At 31.6% G+C, this 24,224-nt stretch overlaps 1 protein-coding gene across 6 annotated transcripts in view; it reads right to left on the bottom strand.

Moving 5' to 3' along the window:
• Window positions 1–24,224, bottom strand: part of Rim2 (replication in mitochondria 2) — a 430,077-nt gene that overhangs the window by 43,708 nt on the left and 362,145 nt on the right. For all 6 annotated transcript variants that reach the window (XM_089595618.1, XM_089595619.1, XM_089595617.1 and 3 more), the window contains one exon: window positions 17,394–17,616. In XM_089595618.1, the coding sequence (XP_089451744.1) occupies window positions 17,394–17,616 (223 nt within the window). The remainder of the gene's footprint in view (window positions 1–17,393; window positions 17,617–24,224) is intronic.

The raw sequence follows: 24,224 nt of genomic DNA, 5'->3' as shown, positions 1-24,224 counted from the left end.
AGATCGTTTTCAGCATGCCAAAATCCACACAAAACCATACCGAATGCGTGAAATTTGAAAAAACTTTTTTTGTAATACTGAAAAGAAAAACTTCTTGGCGCAAAATCGACGATTTTTATAAACAAATAATGAAATTTGATAATTTCAACCAACCGAATCGCTATTATAATTATCATCATCATCGTTATCATTATTATTATTATTATTATCATTGTTGTTGTTGTTGTTTTTTTATTGTTATTATTATTGTTATTATTATTTTTATTATTATTATTATTGCGAATCCATAAGAAAGATGTAATACATTTCAAGCGACAAGAAACAGATTTTAAAAGAATCGCCATTTTGAATTTTCATAGCATAACTTTATGTGTTTATAATGGGTGACCTTATTAACATCAATTACATGAATTTTATTGATTTAAATTATTAAAAAACGAGGTAACGATATGGTTTTCTGTAGATTTTGGCATGCTGAAAACGATCTCGTAGTTTAATTTGCCGTATCATTCCATAGTTTTGAGATATTCAACGCGCAAAAGTGCAAAAAACACGCTTTTTGGCATTTTTAGGTTAGGATTGCTCAAAATCCTGACGTGATAGGGCAATTTGGCCAACGGATTCAGATTCAGCGCGAAAAAATACTTAGGATACGACTATTAAATTGAAAATAAAAAAAACAACCCGTTCTTTGTAGGCCTGTGTTATCAGTCATCGACGACAATAAATGTTTTTTAATCGCCACCTAAATTGATATAATTAAATTATTTTACAAAAAAAAACTTGTTATCATTAATCTAAAATCGTCTCAATTAATTTTAACAAACTTGCAATCACCTGAAAGGAGAAAAGTTTTTTTGAAATGAGCGTACCCAAATTTCAATTGATGTGTGATATTTAATAAAGACATAACAACATAGCTACATGAGGAAATAATTTTTTTTATGTATCCTGAGTGCTAAAGTAATTTTATATCACTTGTTTTTTTAAATTCATTAAATTTAAAAATTTCAGATTTTAACTCTCGCGCCTTATGAAATTGGACATGAAGGTAATCAATCAGCTGGACGGCATAAGATGAATAACATTCGAGTTAGATCAAGCTAGTGGAAGTAACATGAGTTACCTCTCAGTGTATGTCACTTATTCAAGTCTGTGTGGAGTCGTAAGTACTGTCCATGACGACTTTTCCAGATTTCTTCCACCCAATATAAGCGTATTTATCTATTAAAAAAGAACTTGACTACTGGGATATACACAGATGTATTCATCGCCCAGTAGGCACCGTAAAACAGTATTTACCTTACGACTGGTTGGACTTCAAAGATGATGACTTTAATCCAGGATAGTCCACACGACTTGCTTGGGTGGTAGACTATTTAAATGTTGTATATCTCTCTTGACTGGGTAACGCTTAATAATGGGTCCTAGAGAAGAGGTAGGCTACCGCTTCAGGATCATTTAGGGCTCTAGTTCAAATTTGAGTATATAAGACAACGACAAATCACACAACAGTAAAAAAAAAAAAATAAATAAAAAAAAATGTAAAATTAAAAAATGAAATAAATGCATAGAAAATATGGACTTTTTTAGTATTAGTATTATGTTGTACGAAAAAAAAAAAAAAAAAATTTGTTACACAACTCATCACCAATATTACCAAAAATAGATTAGCGCTCTAAAAACTTGATAGTTACAGTGAAACCAAGAAAGAATTGTTACAAATTTATCCATAATTTTACTTTTTGTTATACGTATGAATTAATTATTAAATAGTTGTAAGTATAATCTGCAAATAGATTTATTTGCAACCTGGTGATAAAAATGTGGAGCGAAAAATATGTAAAAACATGCATGTCAAAGTAAATATTCAAGTATGTTTAAAGTCAGTCGAACGCAGTGGGTCATCTTTACAAAGAATAATATAAGTTACTTTTTAGTTACTTTTTTAATTTATGTCTTATTGAAGTTGGCTGATAAAATTTATTTTTAAATAAAATAATATGCATACACTAGGGTGGTTGTTAAATTTTTTTCTTTGTCAGGCCAGGTGACAATCAGTTCTGAGAACCTAAAAACTCACGTGAAGACAGAAATAAGTGTTATTTTTCCCCCTGCCACGCAGATGTTGAAGTTTCTTACGGGATATACATGAGGAAAATCACTGAAATTGAATATAATTTAGGAAACTATTAAAAATTGCCAAATCTAACGATTGCATGTACATATAACCATGTATTTTTACCTCCTGAATCAAATTAAATCATTAGTTTTTGTCTATCTATTAAGGGAAAAGAGTTACGAGCAGATATTTGCAAAAAAATGGTAAAATAAACGAAAAAAAAGAAAAACAGATAACAAAATGCGTTATGATCATTCTGGCTGGTTTCAAAGAGTATTTAAAATATCATTTTCATCGTCGTTATAAACGACCCTGATGTACATGCACAGGTGTGTATCCAAGCAACGAAGCAAAAATGGGCTGCTGATACAAGACGGAACTGGCCAAGCGCCACCGAGGCATTTCGACCGAGAAAGAGAGTACGCGCGAAGAATACACAGCTGGCAGACTGGTTTGCCATCGTGCGAGAGTGGAAGTACACCGCTATCTTTATTCTGCAAAAACGAGCTCCATGTGCCGAGAAAACGTACAATACGACGCCAACGAACAGGGAGCGACGACGATAACGCGGAGGACGATGAGATCCACGGTGACACGCCGCGAATCGCCCACGAAGAAGGTTGTAAGGGGAGCAAGTGTCTTTTCCTTGTACGCACGTAGCTCGTCTCATAGGCTCGAACAGCCCATTTCTCTCTCTCTCTCTCTCTCTCCCTCTCTCTTGTATGCGATACGATATATCTTTCCGGCGTAAAAGGAAACGCAACGATAAACAAACCCACGATCGCAGATCATTTTAATTTAATAAAAAGCATTGTTTCATGTTTTTCTTTTTTCAGTCAAATACTCGTGTGCAGTAGCTGAGTGACTAGCAGCTCTGGGGAGTGTATGCCCATGACTTGTAGAGTACGAGACTGTCGCGGCACGTTAAATTCAAATGTAAAAAAGCGAGTCTGCCGGCGCAGAAGTCGTATTAATTACGGGTGTAGGAGGAAATCAGGTTGATGTGGGCATCAGCAACAGATCGCAGGGACCCAGCCGAGAACCCTCGTGTCTACATTGCACGCCAGCAAGGCAGCACGCATCCCTCGCGTTAGGCTATTATGCGTCAAAAAACCGCCCCATTATAGTCACAAAAAAGTAGCAACTCTATCATTTTTCTCGTTTCTTAAAAAAAGTGTACATACGCAGATGTATCAAATATTATTCCCTTGCAGTTTAAAATTTCTTATAACGTAAATATTATTAATTTATGTTATGTTTCAGTGGTTATCTAGATACTAAGTCATTATGGTACGTAATTTACGTGTCAAAGTTGATTATATTGGTTTTGTATCGAACCAAATAGTTGTAAATAACATCGTATATTATAAAATAAATTAGCTAGCATTTGTTTAATTGTTGATAAACTATTCGAGGACTCAAAAATAACATTCATGAAATCGCACAAGTAACAATAGAAGAATACATATTTTTTTGGAAAAAAGCTTATATTCAGCCTCAAGAAGCAAAAAAATGTGTCGCTAAAATCAAATTTGAGTATGAGAAATGATGAAATACTAAAAAAAACGCTTTCCGTAAATCTGACGCCTAAAAAAACAAACAAGAAAAGTAGGAAGCTAGCTTGAACAAATTGTTTGACACTGCCAAAGCAGATGCTCCCACAGGTATGACTGATGAATCTGATAAAGAATTTTTACGGCAACAGCGAGATGAATATGATGCATTTTTCGTTTTGAATTTTATCATACAGCATGTTTCCAAATATTTATGAAAACTTTTTTATCACTTCAATACTAAAGATTTACTATTGTCTGTGAATGAATCAATCGTTAAAATTCAATTTCAGGACTTATTAATAACAAGTTTTTCATAATTTCAATTTTTCACAAAACTTTATGAATATTCAATTGAAAACATCCACGTACTTTTAAATATTTTAGTAAAATATATATAATCTCTTTTCAAACATTGAAAGAAGTCAAAGATAGTTCTCATTTATCTGATGTATTCTAATTAGTTTTGCATTTTTATGCCTGAAAAAAGATTGTAATTTTAAAGTATGACTTTTGAAATACAACTTTTTTTTGGCTAATAAATAGCTTAATTGAACGTGTTCTATTCAAATCTTTGTTCAAAAGTACTACTTTGATGATAACAAATCACTTAAAAATAATGATTTATATAGAATCGTGGATTTTTTTTTTATTATCAGATGTTTCACATGCAGCAGTGTCAACATCAACACTCATGGAAATTGACTGTGAAATTTAGAATGTGAAGGCAGAATATACTGTAGATGTAGATGATAATAAAAATTAAACAAAAACTGAAGGAGGAAGCATCTAAGTTAGCGTTAAGTACAAAAGGTACATATTTCTTTTAATCAATGGCACTTTGTGAGGATAATAGTTGTTTTAATTGATTATGAAATTATTCATTATTTTACTAGTATTTTTCAAGTTCTTATATTTTTTGAACTCAATATACAAAATTTGTGTTCCTTCATTTCTAGACGAGCTTGATCAGTTGATTGGATCAACGTCAGAGTCTCAGCCTTCTTAAAATACACCTCCTTAAAAAAGGAGAGATACACATTTTATTATTACTCAAAAGCTTGCCAATGTACTGGATAAGTGTAAAGTAAGCAAACAAGATGCAATGCATTTGCTGATGGCCATTCCAGAAGCTTATAAAGTGGATGCTAGGAATTTGATTCTCAATGCTACATCCATTTAAGAAGCTCGGCAAACATACCGCAAAAACCGATGCGAGAAAATAAAAGAATATGTTCCACGAATATTCTTCAATCCAGCAAATACTATACACTGGGATGGAAAATTACTTGCCAGGCTCACTCATACAGAAATTATTGATGATCTAGCTATCATAGTAACGAATAGTTTAGAAGAGCATTTTCTAGGAATACCAATGATTCAGTTATCTACTGGAAAAAATCAGGCTCAAGCTGTCTTCAAAACTCTCAACAACTGGTCTCTGCAAAATAATATTAAAGCTCTATGCTGTGATTCTACAGCTAGTACTACTGATCGCTTGAATGGTGCCTGCACTATATTGGAGTGACTTCTGGAAAAAAGCTACTTTATCGAATCTGTGGGCATTATATTTACGAATTGATTTTAGAATGTATTTTTGAAGGAGAATTCAGAAAAACATCAGGATTTGACACTTAAGTTTTCAAAACATTCAAAGATTTTTGGAAAAAAACGGATAAAAATCAATACGAGACTAGAGTTTTAGAGAGTTTCGTTTCAAATGCCATTCGGGATTTCAAACAACAAATTTAAAATTTTTAGAACGAAGTTCTTTATGTCGCGTTACTCGGGGGGCTGGAATGTTAAAACCGACAGATTTTTTTTTTTGGAAACGAAAGTGTTTTCACCCAAAGTCTCTTCCTTTCAAGTTTCCCCCCTTACCCCATTCCCCTCACCTACTGTTCTCCATACACTTCCCCTCTCCCCACTATATATGTACATCTGCCAACCGTGCTGTGTTACTCTTCTGCACACCTTTACTCACCATTCCCTTTTCACACTCCCAAGCAATTAATTTTCTAACCAATTACAATTTTATTTTCCCACAATAACTTTGATGTCACTTAGAATTTTTTTCTTTTACTATTCTTAAAAAAAAAAAAAAAAAAAAAAAAAAAAAAAAAAAAAAAAAAAAAAAAAACATTTTCCAATAAAGAGATTTGAACCCTCGACCTCCTGCATATGAGTCCAGTACCTTACCCACTCTGCTACGAGCGCTGCCGACTTTAGAAACTCGGTTTCTTGTACTTGTCGTGCGGTTCGTAACTATAATATTCCATTTTTATATGCATTCACTGATACTATATTTAATTCATGATAAATTGTGCATTTGTGTTCAAAAAAAAAAAAAAAAATTTAATTAGCATAAATATGGTTATATAGATTAAACATAAGAAGGCGCGTTAGTACGCATTCAACATTTGTATTTTATGCATTTGATGCATAAAATGACGACCGATTTTTATTAAACCTGAGGTTTTTGTTGGCATTACAGTAATGCTAATAATTACTGTTATGAATAAATTATTTTATAAATAAATTATTAAAATAAACATATACGATAGAGTTGCACAACGTATCAATAGTTATTAAGATTTTGAATTCGACTAACTAATTTTGTTACAACGTCACATATTTATATAAATTAAAAAAAAAAAAAAAAAAGGAAATGAAAAAAAAAGATTAAATGTGAAAATAAGAAAAAAATTAAATAAAGGAAATACAAAAAAATAAAAAAAAATATAATAAAATGAAATATGAAAAAAAATAAAACAAGAAATGGAAAAAGAAAAATAAAACAAGAAATAAAGAAAAAAATTAAAAAAAATGTAATAAAATAAAAAATTAAAAAAAAAGCAAGAAATACAAAAAAAAATAAAACAAGAAATAAAGAAAAAAAAAAAAAAAAAAAAAAAAAAAAACAAACCAGGGGGGATAAATGGGTCATGGGACCCACGGTAAGAACGAAGTTCTTTAAACATGAGATGAGTATAGACACAATTTGTCAGGTAACAAGGGGGTCGCCAGATCCACAGGAAGAACGAAGCTCTGTAAACGTTAGTACTGCATTCATGTTGTTTACTAAAACAAACACTTGAAAAACGAATAAAAAAAAATAAAAAAATAAAATAGTCTACTACTCACGATGGTTGAACTTCGTGAGTACTGTATTTATGCACGACGTTCTCACGAAGTTCAACCATCGTGAGTAGTAAACTATTTTATTTTTTTATTTTTTTTTATTCGTTTTTCAAGTGTTTGTTTTAGTAAACAACATGAATGCAGTACTAAAGTTTACAGAGCTTCGTTCTTCCTGTGGATCTGGCGACCCCCTTGTTACCTGAGAAATTGTGTCTATACTCATCTCATGTTTAAAGAACTTCGTTCTTACCGTGGGTCCCATGACCCATTTATTCTTCTAAACTATGGAATATAAAACGAATTCGTAACGATTACCAAGAATTTTTAGAATTGTTAGTAGTTTGTCTTGGAGGGGAACCATCAAAAAATTATAATTTTTATCCACCCGAACCCGTACATTCCGCTAGATGGATGACAAAAGCTATTGATTGTTCAAAAATTTTTATGTTTTCAAAAAACTTTTTAAAAGATAATAAGGCTGATCACGTAAAATAGAGAGTAGTTTCTATATTCATCATAAGAGTTTATGTTTAAGTTTGGTTTGAGGCAGCGATTGCTGCGAAAGCACCACGTCAAGACCTTAACTTCTTAAGAAATGCATACAATTACAAAACTATTGATAGCAAGATATCTGCGGAAGCTATGAGAACATTCGTTCAACATTTATAGTACTTGACCCTGGAGTCAGCAGCTCCATTATTTTTTGATGATGAAATTTCAGTTGAAGACAAACAGAAGATGATCGATGCTTTGAAATCACAGTAAAAAATTCGTCTTTAAAAAACAAGTACTTGTTTATCAAAACTCTGTAAATGACAGTTGGTTGAATGAAGGATACCTCATTTTCTGTGTAAGGAATTCTTACAGTTTTTTTAATGATTCAACATCGATACAGCATTCTTGTCAAAAAATCCTTCAAAATGAAGTAAAAAATAAAATTATATTAAGGACTTACGTATTGTTTAAAGCTTGAAAGTTGTCAACGATGTTGCAAAGAAGGGGATTAAACTGATGAGTGATTTTAACAAAATATTGACAAAAGATAAGCAACAATGACAGTATCTGATGCCAATAATAAACAATTATCGTAGTTTATTCCCCACTTGTTACAAAGACGATTTGATAGTAAATTGAGGAATAAATAAAACTCTTTTTTTAATTTTGCAAAAGATAATAAATCATTTTTCTCTAAAACTCGTTTTTCATTGAATCAATATTTCTTCCCCATTAAGTCATATTTATTCTTGATATTCTTCTCACTCGAAAATCTTGAAGAATGTTTATATATAATTAACATGCATGAAAACGTTTTTATATTGAATACATACAACTCGTAACTATGTGAATTTATTTTATTTAATTAAGACAAACTCTCAACATTTACAGAGATGCAACCTTACATGTGAAAAACTTTTTTAATCGAATGGTGTCTGATGTAATAAAAAGAGTGACGTTAGGAACTATAGGATTTTTACATTTCTTACGTGTTAGTGTGTTGATACTGAAGGATTCTAACAGTATAAAATTTTTGTTTGTACTACAAACTCGTCTGTACATATTGTGAATTATGGCAGCCAACGTTAGTCTAAACTATTACTTTTACAAAATTTCAAATTGAGAACATCATTTGATGTCAAAATTTAAAAAGTTTCTTGTACAACAACAAAATTCTCACTTTACGAATCTGTAGCCAGATTTTATTTTACTTATAATTATTGATTTATTTTGCGCATTAATTTGAAAAACAAGCGTTGCATGCTTTTATAATTCTGTTGAAAAGTTAAGATTGTGACGCACGATCCAACTAAAAATTCAAGTTGACATTGCATTTGTATAAGGTTACAAAGTACATACAGATGAGAATACAGTGTGTAACACATGAACATCTAAATATACAATTGAACTGTCAATACAGTTAAGAAAAATTGCTCAAAATTTAGCTGTGTTAATGTTATTTTTTAGCTGCATTTATGTGTTTTTTCAGCTGTATTCATATGTTTTTTCAGATTATATAAATAGCAGTTTTTTTAACCTGCAAATTAAGCTGTAAATATTTTTCATTTGCCAAAAACTATTATAAATTAGCTTAGTCCCCTTTTTTTAGTGTTTCTATCCGTATAATAACACTTTGCAAATATACATTCTTTAGCTGTACGGATTACAGGCTCTTAGCAAAAGTGGTGTTATGGACTTTTACGAGATCTTCGAAAAATTGAAATTGTAACGCACTAAGCTAAAACTAAACTCTGCCATCGTACTTACTTAATGTATGTAATAATTTTTTCATAAACTATTACTTTTCAACCTGCTAATTCAACACTTCCCTAACATACATGAAAATCTTCAGAGTTATAGACTTTTAGTTTATACTTTAATTTATCAAAAAAAATGATTTAAAAAGAAACTTGCGTTATATTCTCAACCTCCGTCAAATACAAACCGTCCAGATTGGGATACCTGTATTAAGTTGTGTGAATTTTGGAGAGCATTTTTAGTAGAAATATTAAATTATATTTTAATTCTACAACTTCAACACAGTTATAGTTTTAGTTATAATTTTTCTAAATCTCCTAAAATACATTAAAATTTTGTTTTTGTTAATAACTTTGGGATTATGTTTTGTTATGACCAAACTTGTTTTAAGTATGGCCTAAGCCGTTTTATTTTAGTACTATTCGTTGGTCTCTTAGTGTGCCACATTATGAGTAACGAATAATCTTCAATTGACATATGAACTTGTGTATATACCTAATACTTCTTGTATGAATTTGACGCAAAAATTGCATTTTTACTTATGATATGATTCGTCTGTATGATCTCGGGATGTAACAAATAAAAAAAATAGAGTTTCGATTCCAAACTTTACAAAACTGTACACTGTAAAAATTTTCTAAATAAACACGAGCCCATAGCTCTAATGTAGCCTGTTCTTTGTATTAAAAAATGAAGAAATACTTTTGATGATCAGAATTCCATTGTACTTAAAGCATTTTATGTGCAAGAATATTATTATGTGCAAGGAGTTTTCATACTCTTGCATTCAAGAAGAACAAGTCAGCTTGGGGATGCAAACGACCAACCAGAGCTTAACCTAATTACTCTTGATTGACACGAGTACAGTTGTGGTACAATAATTACATAGTAATTGCAACCACAGTAATTTTACATTTTTTACAAGTTGCTGTCAAAATTGTGTATGATATTTCATGTGGACATACGCAATAAAGAATATTAAAATTGTTAATTATTCACATTAAATGTGCTTATTATAATCAGTAGTAACTTCCTAAACGTATCAAAAACAACTTTTAGGAAAAAAAGTATATCAAAAAGTAAAAAAACTTACCGAAAGTAGCCATGTAGTAACTTGGTACAAAAATTTTAGAGAACAATAAAAATTGTCGACAAACATCTCATTGGTTATTTACAAACATTATTTAGTTTACATTATTGACACTTTTAATAACGTTTTTTTCATTCGAAGTGACTTATACTAATACTTAGTGATGTTTTTTCTAACAAATTTGTGAGAAAAGTGATAAAACTACGTGATAGTGATAGAAATAATGTAGATCCTTATGACAATAGAAGTAGTAATAATGATTATTAAAATAATGATGACAATGTGTTTTGGTGATAACAGTAATAATAATAATAATAATAATAATAATAATAATGATAATAATAACAATAATAATAATTAAAAACAACGTCCAATGGTGGTACTGTCAAATTTTGAATTTATTAAAAAACAAAACGACGTTTCGGCCGTTTGGACAACGTCCCGGCCCTCATCAGGTACAAAAATCTATGAGTAATAAAATTCTTTGCAATACAAATTTAAAAGAAATATAATAAACGCAAATTAAGTTACATGTATAACATACCTCTGACTCTTACGAAAGGGATGTAAAATCGTAATGTAGTCAGAGTTTCAAGCTAAGTTGCTTTTATACCCTGCACATACACAAATGACATAGTACACGCACGTAATACAATCAAATAAGAATCGCAAGCAGTTCCTTGAGACGCACATAAACAGTTCATGTTTTCTTAATACTATGAATGAAAGGGGTCCTCGAATCATGTATATAAAGTTAGTCACCTTTCTTAATTGACATAACGAGAGACCTATAACAATCTTTTAATTTTTCTGTATCTTGTTGTCTGTTAATATTATTATTAAAGTAATGTATATTTAGCATTTCGGAAAAAAGGCGCTTTTTGTAATTTTGTTCTATGTCTAAAATTTTAATATTATCAAAAGTAAAATTATGTGTAAATTCAATGCTATGTTGTGATAGTACCGATGTATTCTTTTTTTTCTCGATGTCTCTTTTGTGTTCTGTCATTCTTAACTTTATAGCTCTCGATGTTTGACCAACATGACAGCAGTTGCAATTCGCACATGGTATGTGGTAAACAACATTTTTTTTATCGAGTGGCTCAGTTACATCTTTTCCAAGTGAAAAGATCGATTTTAATTTATTGTTTAAACTGTATATAAGACCAATGTGAAGCTTCTTACAATAATATTTAATATGACTATGCAAGTGGGGAATATACGGTAATGATAAGATTAATTTATAATTATTTTTATTTCTGTTGCTATTGTCAATCGTATTCATGTTTTTCAAGGTATTTAATCTTTTATTCACAAATTTGTCAATAAATCTTTGAGGATAGTTGTTAGCTAATAAAAATTTATTAATCAATTTTAAATTATAATTATGAAATTGTGTGTCTGCTAATTTAATAGAAAAGTCTACTAGTGTGTAAATGATGCCTATTTTATGTTGTATTGGATGGTGGGAAAGAAAATTCAAGTATCGGCCTGAGTGTGTGGGTTTTTGGTACCAATTAGTTAGTACTGTATTATTTTTTTGAATAATAATCTCCAAATCTAAGAAACTGATGCTGTTGTTATTGTTACATGTCTCAACAGTGAATTGTAATTCAGGACAATAGCTATTAAAAATGTTTTTGGTATAGTAGATATATTTAGTAGGCACGCATATGAGGATATCATCCACATACCGTACGTACAATGGAACATCAAAACATAACTTATCTTAACATGAAATTTCAAGTAAACGCATTACGAGATCACACATTACTGGACTACAGGGACTGCCCATTGGAGAGCCGAAAACTTGTTTGTAAAATTTTTTGTTAAATTGAAAAAAAGTTGAATTCAAAACCAATGACACTCCTGCGCAAAATTCATTTAAAGAAACATTGATCTTATTATTCAAGAATTTCCAAAAATGTTTTGTTGCATTTGTGATTTGCATAAAATTAAAATTAAAAACACACAGCACAGCCAGCGCTTGTGGTTGTAATTTATTGTCAGTCGACAGCACGACAGGTGACGAGTAAGTCAACCAAACTTACGAATTCTCGCGTACCTGCGGTAACAATTTACAAAAAATTTATTGTATTTTTGTGTTTGAGCCTTTCAGATCACTCATTGTGTGTTTTTAATTTTACGCACATTGTCAGCGAAACGTTGCGCATCAATAAATCAACGCAGAAAATTCAAATACACTTTACTTGTATTTATTTATTTTCTTACATTTCGCCCCCAACGGATCACTGATCACTTTGAATTTCCAATAATAATAATTAATAATAATGAAAATAATAATAGTAGTGATAAAAATAATGATAAAAATAATTTTAGTAACAACAATTACAAAAGTAGAAAATATTAATAATAATAAAAACATTATAGCTACAATAGGGACAACAATGAAAATAATAATAAAAATCTTTAGGCTAGTTGTTGCTTGTGCCAGCGGGAAGTAAGAACAAAATAGAAAAGTTCTCGTGGAGCAAAATACCTCAGATAAAATCTCGTTAAAAAATCTAGAGCAGGTTTCCAAATGAATCGAAAAATAGTTGACGCTAATAAAAATGTTATACCCCAGGAGGTAACCTTTCAGGGTTAATTTAAAAGGTAAAGGCCAGGGTGACTTGTGTTAGCCTTGCGAATTTTGGAAGAAGCCACAAAAGCGTTCAGCATAAAAGAAAGGAGACAGCTTCGTACAAAAAACACTCACAGAAGGGTGTCACATTTTCGTCCATCCATGGACAAGACAGGCTGCTAAGCACAGGAAGTGCAGCGAGCAACGTCAGTGCTGTCAACTTATTCAGCAACAACACCGAGACGGATCTGGAATATACCAGCAACTTAAGATCAGAGCCTACTATCAAGCAGACAAAGAAGGCCTAGCATTAACAGAACTTGAAATAAGGATTAAAAACATGGTGGCAGCAGCAACAAAAACGTACACGAAAACAGTGATATTAATAAAAGAAGGTAAGAAAGTGGCGTTAAGTTTAATGTACAAGTTTAGCCATAAAGAAAGAAGAAAAAAGATGGCAAGTTTTCTTAGAGTAAGCCAGTAATAATCCAACGAGAAAGATGTACTAATCGGAAAAAAGAGAGAGAATCACACGCTTTATTTAACCCAGATTCATAAAAAAACGTTGCTGGCAAGCAAACGGAACAGGAACCTAGAAGCTCCCAAGAAAATCCAAAATTTTTTTTCAAAAAAAAGGAAAAAGACCAACGAAAACCAAGAGCTTATACTTGAAATGAAAATCAATGACAAACAAGATAATGATAAGAAAAAGGATAAGCAAGTTCTCAGTAAAATCGTGGAAGGGTAGAGCTTTGCTAAAATCCTGAAAAAGATGAGGGCAAAGTTCACGCAAAAAGGGGCTGACATCACAGTCAAAGAAGTCACTATGACTAAAAAGGGTGAGCTTCTCTTAAAAGTTAGAAGAGTAACGAACAAAGGGGTCCTTGTTAGCAGTATATCTAAAACCGTGAAAGGGCTAGGATTTGTTAAATATATTTACAAAGATAATAAAGATTTCATGATTTATTTTTACTTTATAATGAAATTTTTTTACAAAAATCATTTCTTTCTAAACATTATTTAAATACCTTTAACATCTATAATTATTTAAAAGATTTTTCCAAAATTCAATGTTAATATAATAGCTTTATATGCACTTAAAAGAAATCATTTATAAGAAATTCCAATATACTAATTTTATCATAGTATTCCATTTTTTAAGATTTGTAGTACAAAAATTAAAGTACTAAAAAATTGAATTTGGTTTTAAGATTAATTGTTCATTTTTAAGTCATTTAAAACACATTAACGCTCAGGGATCAGGTAACATATAAAACATTTATTTCTTTATTTTGAACATAGCAAGTTAGTTATGCGTAATAAAAGAACAGCTACTTAAATTTATAATTCATTAATAAGTATGATTATTAATTAAACCTAATTAATTAATAAACAGTAAATAAATATGAAAACTAGAGATTAGTTACAAATCCTACTAGAAAAAGAAGAAAAAGGTTAATCTTTAATAGAAGTCGCTTGTAGCAAAGTGGATAAGGTACTTAGCTAGTGTTCAGAAAATCACTGGTTCAATTCTCGAAAAAAGTGTTAGGGTCAGCGGGATAAAACGGAAAATTTAGTTGCATATTTTTTAAGGTCATTAATCTGAAATCCTTAGTTTTAAAAACCATCAACTCCAATTTCACACATGTTTCTAATTCATAATTAAAATGATAAACTTTTCATCCAAGTTAGAGTAGTAGGGGGTTGGGGCGTTCAGCGTGGGGGGCGGAGCTTCACTAGTGTATACATGTACATACGTATATACACATACGTTACCTACGGTAAATCTAGCAACTGTAAGTGGCAATACTACCTTTACATTGCTACTATTACAATTATTATTAATACTATTACCACAACGCATGGACCATTCATTCAACTAAACATTTAATCCAAATGTTAAGAGATTTTTACCACTTTTTTGCAGTAAGGTTGACTGAATAAACAAACGGTGCCTAGGATTAGTAAATATTAGTAATATTTTATCTTACTATTCATATTACAAGCTGGATGTAGAAAGTGCCAATTTTAAAGTGGATGAACTAAAGCAGCTGTAGCCAATTTGATTTTCAGGTACTGTTTTTACTCTAAGATTTTCTACCAGCAAGCTTTCCTGCATCATTTTCGAACGAGCGTGTAACCAAGGTCCGCTACTCCTTATAAAATAACTTGGAGGCTCCGATAAACGACAGTTCTTACTTTTACTCTCGAACAGTCGACTAGGTAGTTACAGTCCGTCTCTGCTACCATACGGTCCTTCACGAGTGTGGCTTCTTTTTTTGATTTGGACATCTCCCAACTGGTTCTTTGCATGTACAACCTTCAGATTCAGAATAACAGTTAGTTTGTTTGAGCATTACTAGCTTTTTAGCTTTTCTATTTTCTAATGTAGATGTAACTTTTAGGCCATACACCAACCATTAGAGACGGTAGTGGTAGCCTCTAGATCGGTCGTGAATTAAGACATACCTTGCACTGTGTGTAATCTTTAGAGCATGAGACACTACTCGGGATGGTAGTAATAGCCTCCAGATCGCGAAACGACACACCCTACGTTTTTCTACTAGAGTGTTCACCAGCATTCTAGGCAGTAGTAATAAGTTCTAGGCGCGTCGCGACTATTTGAACATGATTCTTGAGTGCGCACTATTGGTCAGCACAACAGCCACTCCAAACGGTGAAAAACTTGATCCCTACTCAAAGGTATTTGTACCCTTTCGCTCGAGTCGACGGAGGTGACTGCGACTTCTTGTTTAAATATTTTGCTACGTACTTTTGACAATTCCTTAGGCCCACGTCTCACCTACGCACCCTGTGTACATCGTGAGTTACTAAGCGCAAACCAAAACAAAACGTCGTGCCAACGTTACATATGTCTACACAGTTAGAAACGTATACATATATTAGTAGTCAGTTTAGTCTTTATTATGACAGAGAGCCTGATAGAAATTAAGGACTTTGAGAAGCGTGGCAATTGTTGTATACTTAAGAATCTGTTTCCCTTCTCTATATGGTTTCAGCTGTCCTATCATAGAGTGGATTGATAATCAAATTATATTGACTACACAGAAGTTTGTTATGTTTTTCGTGAAAATTGTTAAGATGCTGAGAAGTTTTAATAATTGCAAAATAGCTTAAAATGTTTAAATATCAAGTTAATAGTACGGGTAAAAATCCACAGTTTGAACTTTCAACATTGACTACTGTATATCCTTAAAATAACAGTGCGTGTATACCTAGGTATGGCACCTACAAGGTAAAACGAGCAAAAAAGTTGCACTTTCATATGAAGTACGAAGATGTTCGTAATTGTCAAGGAAAAGTGCAATTAAAAATCAATAAAACTCTATTTATGTATCTTCCGGAAACTAACTAAAATTAAAATATTAAGAATCAATGATTCATTCTAATAAAATAGACATGTATAAAACGAATGTACAAGAATTTTAGTACATAGTAAAATTAAGTTCATAACGCGGTATTAAACGCAACATATACGTTTTCCTTTTACAGTTAGTACGATGTTTTGTTGATGAAAAATAGAAGTGGACCGATACACATTATGCTATATACATTTACGGTTTTCTTAGCAGTTCTCGACAGTTTATTTAAAAAAAAGGCTGAATATACTTTATAACACCATTGATTTCTCATTGAATTGTGCAATTTTTTCAACAATATTAAAGCATTTAAAATCGTTGTGTTCTGCTTTGTCATCGAATTTGAGTGCCTTAGATTTTTACTTGATGGTCTAAGGTAAAGTACCCTCTATTTGGACACATCATTTGAGGTAATCCACTGTTTCTAAATTCACAAAGAAATTAGCTGTTTTTGCGAAATAGGCGGTTGACATATATATAATAAAGTAATTTTTCTGTCACTTAAAAAAAAAAAGTTCTTTGTGACCGTGTGATCATTGTTTAAAATAATCATAAAGATTCAGTCTCGAAGCCCCTATATTCGGACAATGCATTTATAAATAGTCCGAATATAGGTCTCGTTACGACGTAGGGACCATAATCCGGACAGTCGTGAACATTGAGAAAATGAGGTTATGGCAGATCTTTATATACAGTTGTATTTTACTTTAATGGCTTTAATTTGTTAAACAAATGCAAAAAACAAATTATTATTGTATTTTACTACATAGTATAACCATTTCTTTGCACTTGTGAGCAAGTGAATTGCTGGATTATGTGTGTCTGAATATGGGGTACAGTTTGAACCGTAGTATCTAATTTTCGGACAGCAGCAAAACACAAAAAACCTCGATTTGCAAGAAAAAACATTTCTTTTAATGAATTATCAAATTAATTCAACGTATGTTTTAACTATCCTAAATTAATTCGATACTGTAGATTACAAATAAATTTTTTCATTTAGAAATTGTAAAAAAATTATGTAATTATCGCTGCTGTCCGGATATAGGTCCGAACACACTTTTGTCCGAATACAGGGTACTTTACCTTATTAGTAAAACTTAATTTTAAACGTTTTTTTTTTCATAAAATTTATAGATGCTCTTGAATAAAAAGTAAAGATAAGAACCAGCGTAGTTGGCAGTTCATACAACAAAAAAAAAGATAATTTTCTACAAATAAACTGTTATATTTTGCAACTGTTGACGTACAGAAAAATCAAAATAATTACCATGTGGATAGGCAACGCACGAAGCAATGGTTTTAGAAAGGGCACCAGCGGCCATGAATTCAAGAAAATCGCGCGATGATTTAGAGCTGGCATCTATTGTGGTCATGCTGGTACGGTGTGTGATTAACCACGTTTTAATTGCCTCGTAGATGACAAAGTGTACCACTGTTTCACTAATTCCGAAGTATGAAGCAACAATGCCCTTGTAAAAGCCCATTATTCCCTGAAAAAAAGTTGGGACATGTATTAACTTGTTTTTTTTAACTATATAATACAAATACATTTGTGTTATTTAAGAGAGTTTTGTCGTTTAATGTCATGTCAAATGAAAGTTGCACTAATTATAAGGATAAATATAAAAAAAAAAAAAAAAATACACAAAATATTTGCCAAATCAGTAGTTTGCAACATTTTCGTAAAAATTAATTGAATAAATCTGTTACCGTAGTAAAAATAATAAATAACGGTCATCATAAAAATTAATTTTGGGCAGATGCAGCAGAACTCAAAAAGTTTGTATCTTATTTTGGTCACTAACAATACAAAAAAATTTTTAGCTATTAGAAATCCATTTCTAGTGTTTGTTCATTCCAGCACAAAGAATATGCCATTTCTCGTAAAATGATCAACATACATAAGTAGGTTTACATATTTTTACATACGTTTTTGTAAGTATATATGTTAACACGTATGTAAATGCATACATACAGTATATGTAAGTAAGTTTATTTTATCTGACACACAAAAACTTAGCCCTTGGTATGACTCATAACTCATACGAGTCCTTAAGATAAAGCATAGCCAAACCACCATCACCACTATTGCCTCACTTTGCACACGTATTCTAGTCAGTTAGCTACAAGCGCTCCAGATAGTCGCACTAAATGTATTATAATATGGAGTTGTTATTATAAGCTTCTAGTACCTAAAGCAACATAATTGTTGATTCCAGGAATCAAAATTAGAAAATTTTTTTAGATTAAATATTGCTTATTGTTATTCACAATTATTATTGTTATTTAAATCACACTTTGTTTTTCTGCATTAACTTTTGTGAGATTTTTTACTTATTCAATACATTTTGTAACTATCAGAAGATTCAAGTTGAAAGAAAACTTGAAACTTACAAATAAAAGATTATAGTGGATGAAGTTAAAGCGAAATTCTTTTTATCATCCAAAGCTCAGGCCAGTAAAACAATAGTGGTAAAAGCAAAAACAAATTTTGGGACAAAAAGAGAGTTTTTTTTCATTCAGATAATCAGCAAATCGCTAAACACTCAGAGCTGGTGAAACTGTCCAAGATTGTAAGAGCAGTAAAGAGTCTGAATAAAAAAAGAAAGATATGAAGAACTGCAATTACGTTGACAGGAAAGTTAAGAAAGTGATACTCGGCTTAAAAAAGTTATGTCGTATTTGAGGGTTAGTATTAAGAGGCGGACGATAATCCTCCAAACCCTACCAACAGCAATCCATTACCTCTTACTCATGATAATCTAATCAAATTTATCGTGAATAATATGATACTCAAAGAATTTAAAGACAAAACTAAAACGCAAATATCGTTTCGTTTGTTTATTTTTAATTGCCAAAGATTAAACATAAAAGAAACGCGGTTTCCATAAGAGTAAAAAGTATGTTTGGAGAAACCTGCATTAGATTGGTTTAAATTTTTATTTAAAACTGGTGCTCTGATAAAACCTTAGAGTTATGAGGTGGAATCTTTTCTAGATACATTCGATAAAACATCATTGCATCAAATTTCAAAAGCTGACTCTTTCTGCAGGTTGGGTGGTTTTTCCGAGGAATTTTTTTTTGGGAAAGAAAAGTCTCCTAATTGATGTAGATTCAGAGCTCAGCATAAATTTCCGAATGAGTTTTATTCTTCGCACTTTCCTGAAGTTTATTAGATCGTATTTGAATAAAAAAGTTTAAATAAAGATTAAGAACCTCACGTCTGTACTCGAACCAGCAGTAAACACAAACTTTAATGCGAAAAAATCCAAGTCAGATATGAATCAACAGAAACAAACGCCCGCACTATGTAAAATTTGCGAGAAAGTTTAATACGCAAATAGATTTTACCCAGAGAATTCACGTAAGAATAGAACAAATACAGCTGTTATAAAATTAACAGAGTCAAAAGTGTAAATATCCACTTACATCAATTAAATGTTCTAATTAAAAATAATAGGGCCATTGCGCTATATGATTTTGGAAACAATGTATCATTAGTGAACTTCGAATTTCGTATATTACAATCAACAAAAAAAATAAGCACGATCGAAATGATACAAACATTGAATGGGCTGTTCGATGCGTATAGAGTATGAACGGTACATTTAGAAATCCTTAATAGAAAAAAACAAATTTCATTTATAATTATTTAAAGCGATTTGTTAAGATAATTTTTAGATTGGCTTGGATTGTATTATAAAGTTTTGTTTATGTTAAAATGAAAATTTAGAAATTGTTCAGAGTTTCAATTCAACTACTGCAAATGTAAACATAAAAATCAATCACAGGGTGAAAAAACGCTTAAAAATTAGAGTGTAAGTAATAATTCGAATGATCTTTTAACAAAACATGATTTAATATTTGCCAGACAAAAATTTGATATAAGTACGGTGAAAAATTTTAAAGCAACAATAAAACTAACTAAAAACAAATACATATCAAATTAGTCGTAGAAATGCTTTTCTCCAAACAAAAAGAAAAAAAAAAAAGAAACACAAACAAACTATAAAATGCAGAATTCGTGGAAGAGTCACATAGTCCGTACGACTCGCCAGTAACTTCAGTTTACAGAATAAAAGATGGTAAAAGATTACGATTGCGTATGGAATATTGTAAATAAAATGGAATTATTCTTGCTGGAGGACAAACGTTCCCTAGAATTGATGATCTTGTAAAACGTGTACCAAGGTGTATTTACTTTTTAAAGTTTGACATAAATTCAGCTTTTTGGTGTATTCTTTAAAGAGATAAAGATCAACATAAAATAGCTTTTGTGACTTATCATGGTCAATGACAATAAAAATGTTTACCTTTTAGCTTGAAATAAGATCCGGCTATGTTTTAACGAATTTTTCTCAAACATTATTATAAACAATAATCAATACTCCTTTTTTATGAATTACGTAGATCATATTTTTAATGTTTTCAAAAAAACTATATAGATCATTTGAAACATGCACACAAGACCCTGCAAGTTTTACGAGAACATGGTCTATAACGAAACGCAGGAAAATGTATTTTCACCCACAACAAAATGAAATACTTTGGATATATAATACCAAACAATAGCATGAAACTGATGAATAAAAACTTGATAGCAATTAATGATACTCATGCGCCTAAACAAAATTACAAATCAGAAAATTTTTAGGTAAACTGAATTTCTACTTGAATTGCATTCCCAAGTCAGTAACTTATAGAAAATTACATTAAAATCCTTACATACAGAAAAAAAAGTTATGCATATTTCTCATGGTGCATGTGCAAATAATTCACGACAAGAGGACACTAGCGTTGAAGGGATCAAGCTATACGCTTTTGTACCAATGCAATCTATGCTTCGTTTGCAAGGACTGTAACCGTCGATTACGGTCATGAAACTGTTGGTACGTTCTCATGTTAGCTACAGCCTATATCCATAGTGTACCAGATCCCGAACGCATGGACTGTAGCTGAGGATGAAAAGCAGGAACAAGCATGGTACATTCATATGTATTATACAGCCTTACTATATAGCAGTTGATGCTCTAAACGCATGAGCTGTAACCGTGGAGAAATCCTATATAGGTATTATTTATTTTTCTATCGCCCTCTTGCGTTTTGTCCCTGTTCTTCCTGTGTCCGTAAATATGTATATGTATGACTGACTATGCCGCAACTTATTACTCAAACGACGTTCCTAGCCCTGATGCACGTACTGAGGTTAAATATATAAATGGAAAGGTCATTATTTATTTAACAAGTTACGTTCTTTGTGTTAAAATCATAAGAAACAACATTAATGGTTAACACAGAGTTTTATGGAAACGGGGGTATGGTGTCGCCGGTTGCTGCCACGGGTACTATTTGCTTCCATAAAATTTAACATGGGTTGGGGGTATAAAATAAGGGCAAAACGGTGTTTGCTTGGAGCCAATAATACATATGAGTGTACCATGCCGGATTGTGCGTTTCATCCTCCACTACGGTTTATACGTTTGGGACACGGTACACTATGGATATAGGCTGTAGCTAACATGACATTGTACCAACAGTTTTATGACCGTGATCCATGGTTACAGTCCTTGCGAATAGAGCATGGATTGTATTGACACGAAAGCATATAGCTTGATGCCTTCAACGCTTGTGTTCTCTTGTCGTGAATTATTTGCAGACGCGCCATGAGAAATATGAATGACTTTTTCCTTTGTGCATAATCTTATAAGAAAAAATGTTAATTGTATATGGTCAAATAAATGTAACAAAAAGTTTAAGAACATAAAAAAGTATCGATACGCATTATTAATTTTAGCGACAATTAATCCGAGTAAGCTAATACTTACTAACGTCAATGCTAGTTTGAAAGAAGTTAATGCAATATAACAATAACCTTAATAAAATCGATCTATTACGAAATTATGTTTGTTTTTGCGAAAACTTACTACTTCTTAACAAAAAAAAAATTAAACATGTATATTAAATGTTTAGCAAAAAAAAGACCATTTTATACTGTAAACATTGTCTAGTGAATCAACAATTTTAAATACACACGAATCGTGAACCTTTACAAAATTTTGATATAAAAAACTGCAAAAATACCAAAATCTTACTAATTCATAAAGCAAAGTTGCTAAAACCTTTGTAATCGCTACCCACGAAAACTCCTGAACCGATTTTGCTGAAATTTTGCATACTGATTCTTGATAATTATGAGATGGTTTTCGCATAGTTTTTTTTTAGAAAAAGTAATAACAATAGCGATAAATAAGCTCAAAGTTTTGCTAAAATGAGCTAGCTTTGCGCATTAGTTCAGTAGGATCCCCTAGGTGGCGTCGATGTAAAATTAAAGCCGCCCGCCATCAAAAATAGTAAAAAGTGATTATAAGATGCCCCATCAAGTTGTTGATTATCGTAGTCGTTCATAAGCAGTATACCAAGAACGGAGTTGTTAGTCATGCCACTAGGAAGTCCGGCTATCGATAGAACATTTATATGCAAGCGAAATAAATCCCAACCGAGTGCCACGGAAACATAGGGGTTCGGAACGTCAATGTCTCCGGCGGTATACCAGGAGACGTGTTTAGCCAGAACACAACCTGCTTCAACACTTTAGAGTTTTGTGGCTGTTGAACCATCCAGCCTGGTGCCGTTTTCTACTTTTAATGCAAGTTAGAAAAGACAACCCTGAACAGTACGGGCAGATACAACGGCCTCTTTTTTAGTGATCGTCCCAACATAAGTTCTGGCATTGAATCATAATTGGTCAGTACTTTAGATGATGCTATTTTATCTTTTCATTATCAATATGCTACATTCACTTTATTATCCTACATGAATCTGCCATTTTTAATAGATTATATAATGGTTCTAATCGTGAAGCACGATCAGACAAAAAACGTTCATAGTACGTTACAAGCCCTAAAACGACACTAGCTGCTTTTTATTTTTCGGTGTAGGTGCTTTTGCTTTGGTATTAATCTTTTTTAGTGAAGTAAAAGTTTCTCCTTTACAAATAATAAAACCTAAGATTTTTAAATGTTTCTAGTTAAATTGACATTTTTTAATTTTTGCCCGATACTCGTAATCCTCTAAGCGATGCAAAACTTTTTACAACATACCAACATGCTCTTTATTATCTTTACCGGTGGCACATATACTATACAAATAAACCGCAACTTTACCTTTGACGTCTTTCAAACAATCCTTCGTTAACCGTTGAAATTCACCTAGACCTGATGCTACACCTTCTGTTGATTTTGTATATCGGAATAAGTATTATCTTTAACATATCTTGAAAATCTGAATACACCGAGATCTGCATGTAGGCATATGTTAAGTCAATTTGGGTAAATTTTGGACCAGCTTACAGCTTCCTTCTGCAATAAATTTTAGTAAATCCTTCAACACTTTTTTATCTATGGCGTTATTGACACTGGCATTTAATTTATTTATTTTGAATAAAGGCTTGAGCCAAAAATCATGCAGCCACGACCTTCCGAGTAAAGTTGCGCCTTTTCCCGGTGACATCAAAATATCTAACGTATACTTCTGATTATCGAAATATACTTTTAAATCGCGAAAAAATCCGATAGGTTTTACTTTCAAATTATATGTATTCAGGAAAAACGAGATTTTGCTAATTTCAACGATTGAACAATACGTATCTTTCGTTTTCTTCGAAATAATACTCTAATAAGAGCCCAAATCTACTTTTATTTCAAAACTTTTAGAATCAATATCAACGTTCAAATACATTGGCAAACGCGCTACACTAGAACTACTTACATTATTAACATTATAAACTTTACCATTATCTGTTATGTTTATCAACCCGTAAACCTCTTCTTCCGTCTCACTCACAATACTGGCATTTTCTTCTTCTTCTATCACTCTCTGGATTTTCTATTCTATGTATTTTATCTATTCATATTGCCTCTTTTTTAGCTTTTTCGCATGTTAAGGCTAATTTTTGCGCCTTTTCGTACGTTAAATTTTTTTCGTTGAACAACAAGCTTTTTGTTGAGTGATCTTGTGCTCCGCACACAAGCTGATACCTTATTGCCATTTCTACTGATGTAAAATTATAATATAATAATTATTTCTTCAAATGTGCAAC

Source organism: Copidosoma floridanum, unplaced genomic scaffold (assembly GCF_036245765.1).
Source record: "Copidosoma floridanum isolate Cflo_tuat_1 unplaced genomic scaffold, Cflo_Japanese_pri ptg000026l, whole genome shotgun sequence".
Lineage (NCBI taxonomy): Eukaryota > Metazoa > Arthropoda > Insecta > Hymenoptera > Encyrtidae > Copidosoma > Copidosoma floridanum.
This window is presented reverse-complemented; position numbering and strand designations above follow the sequence as displayed.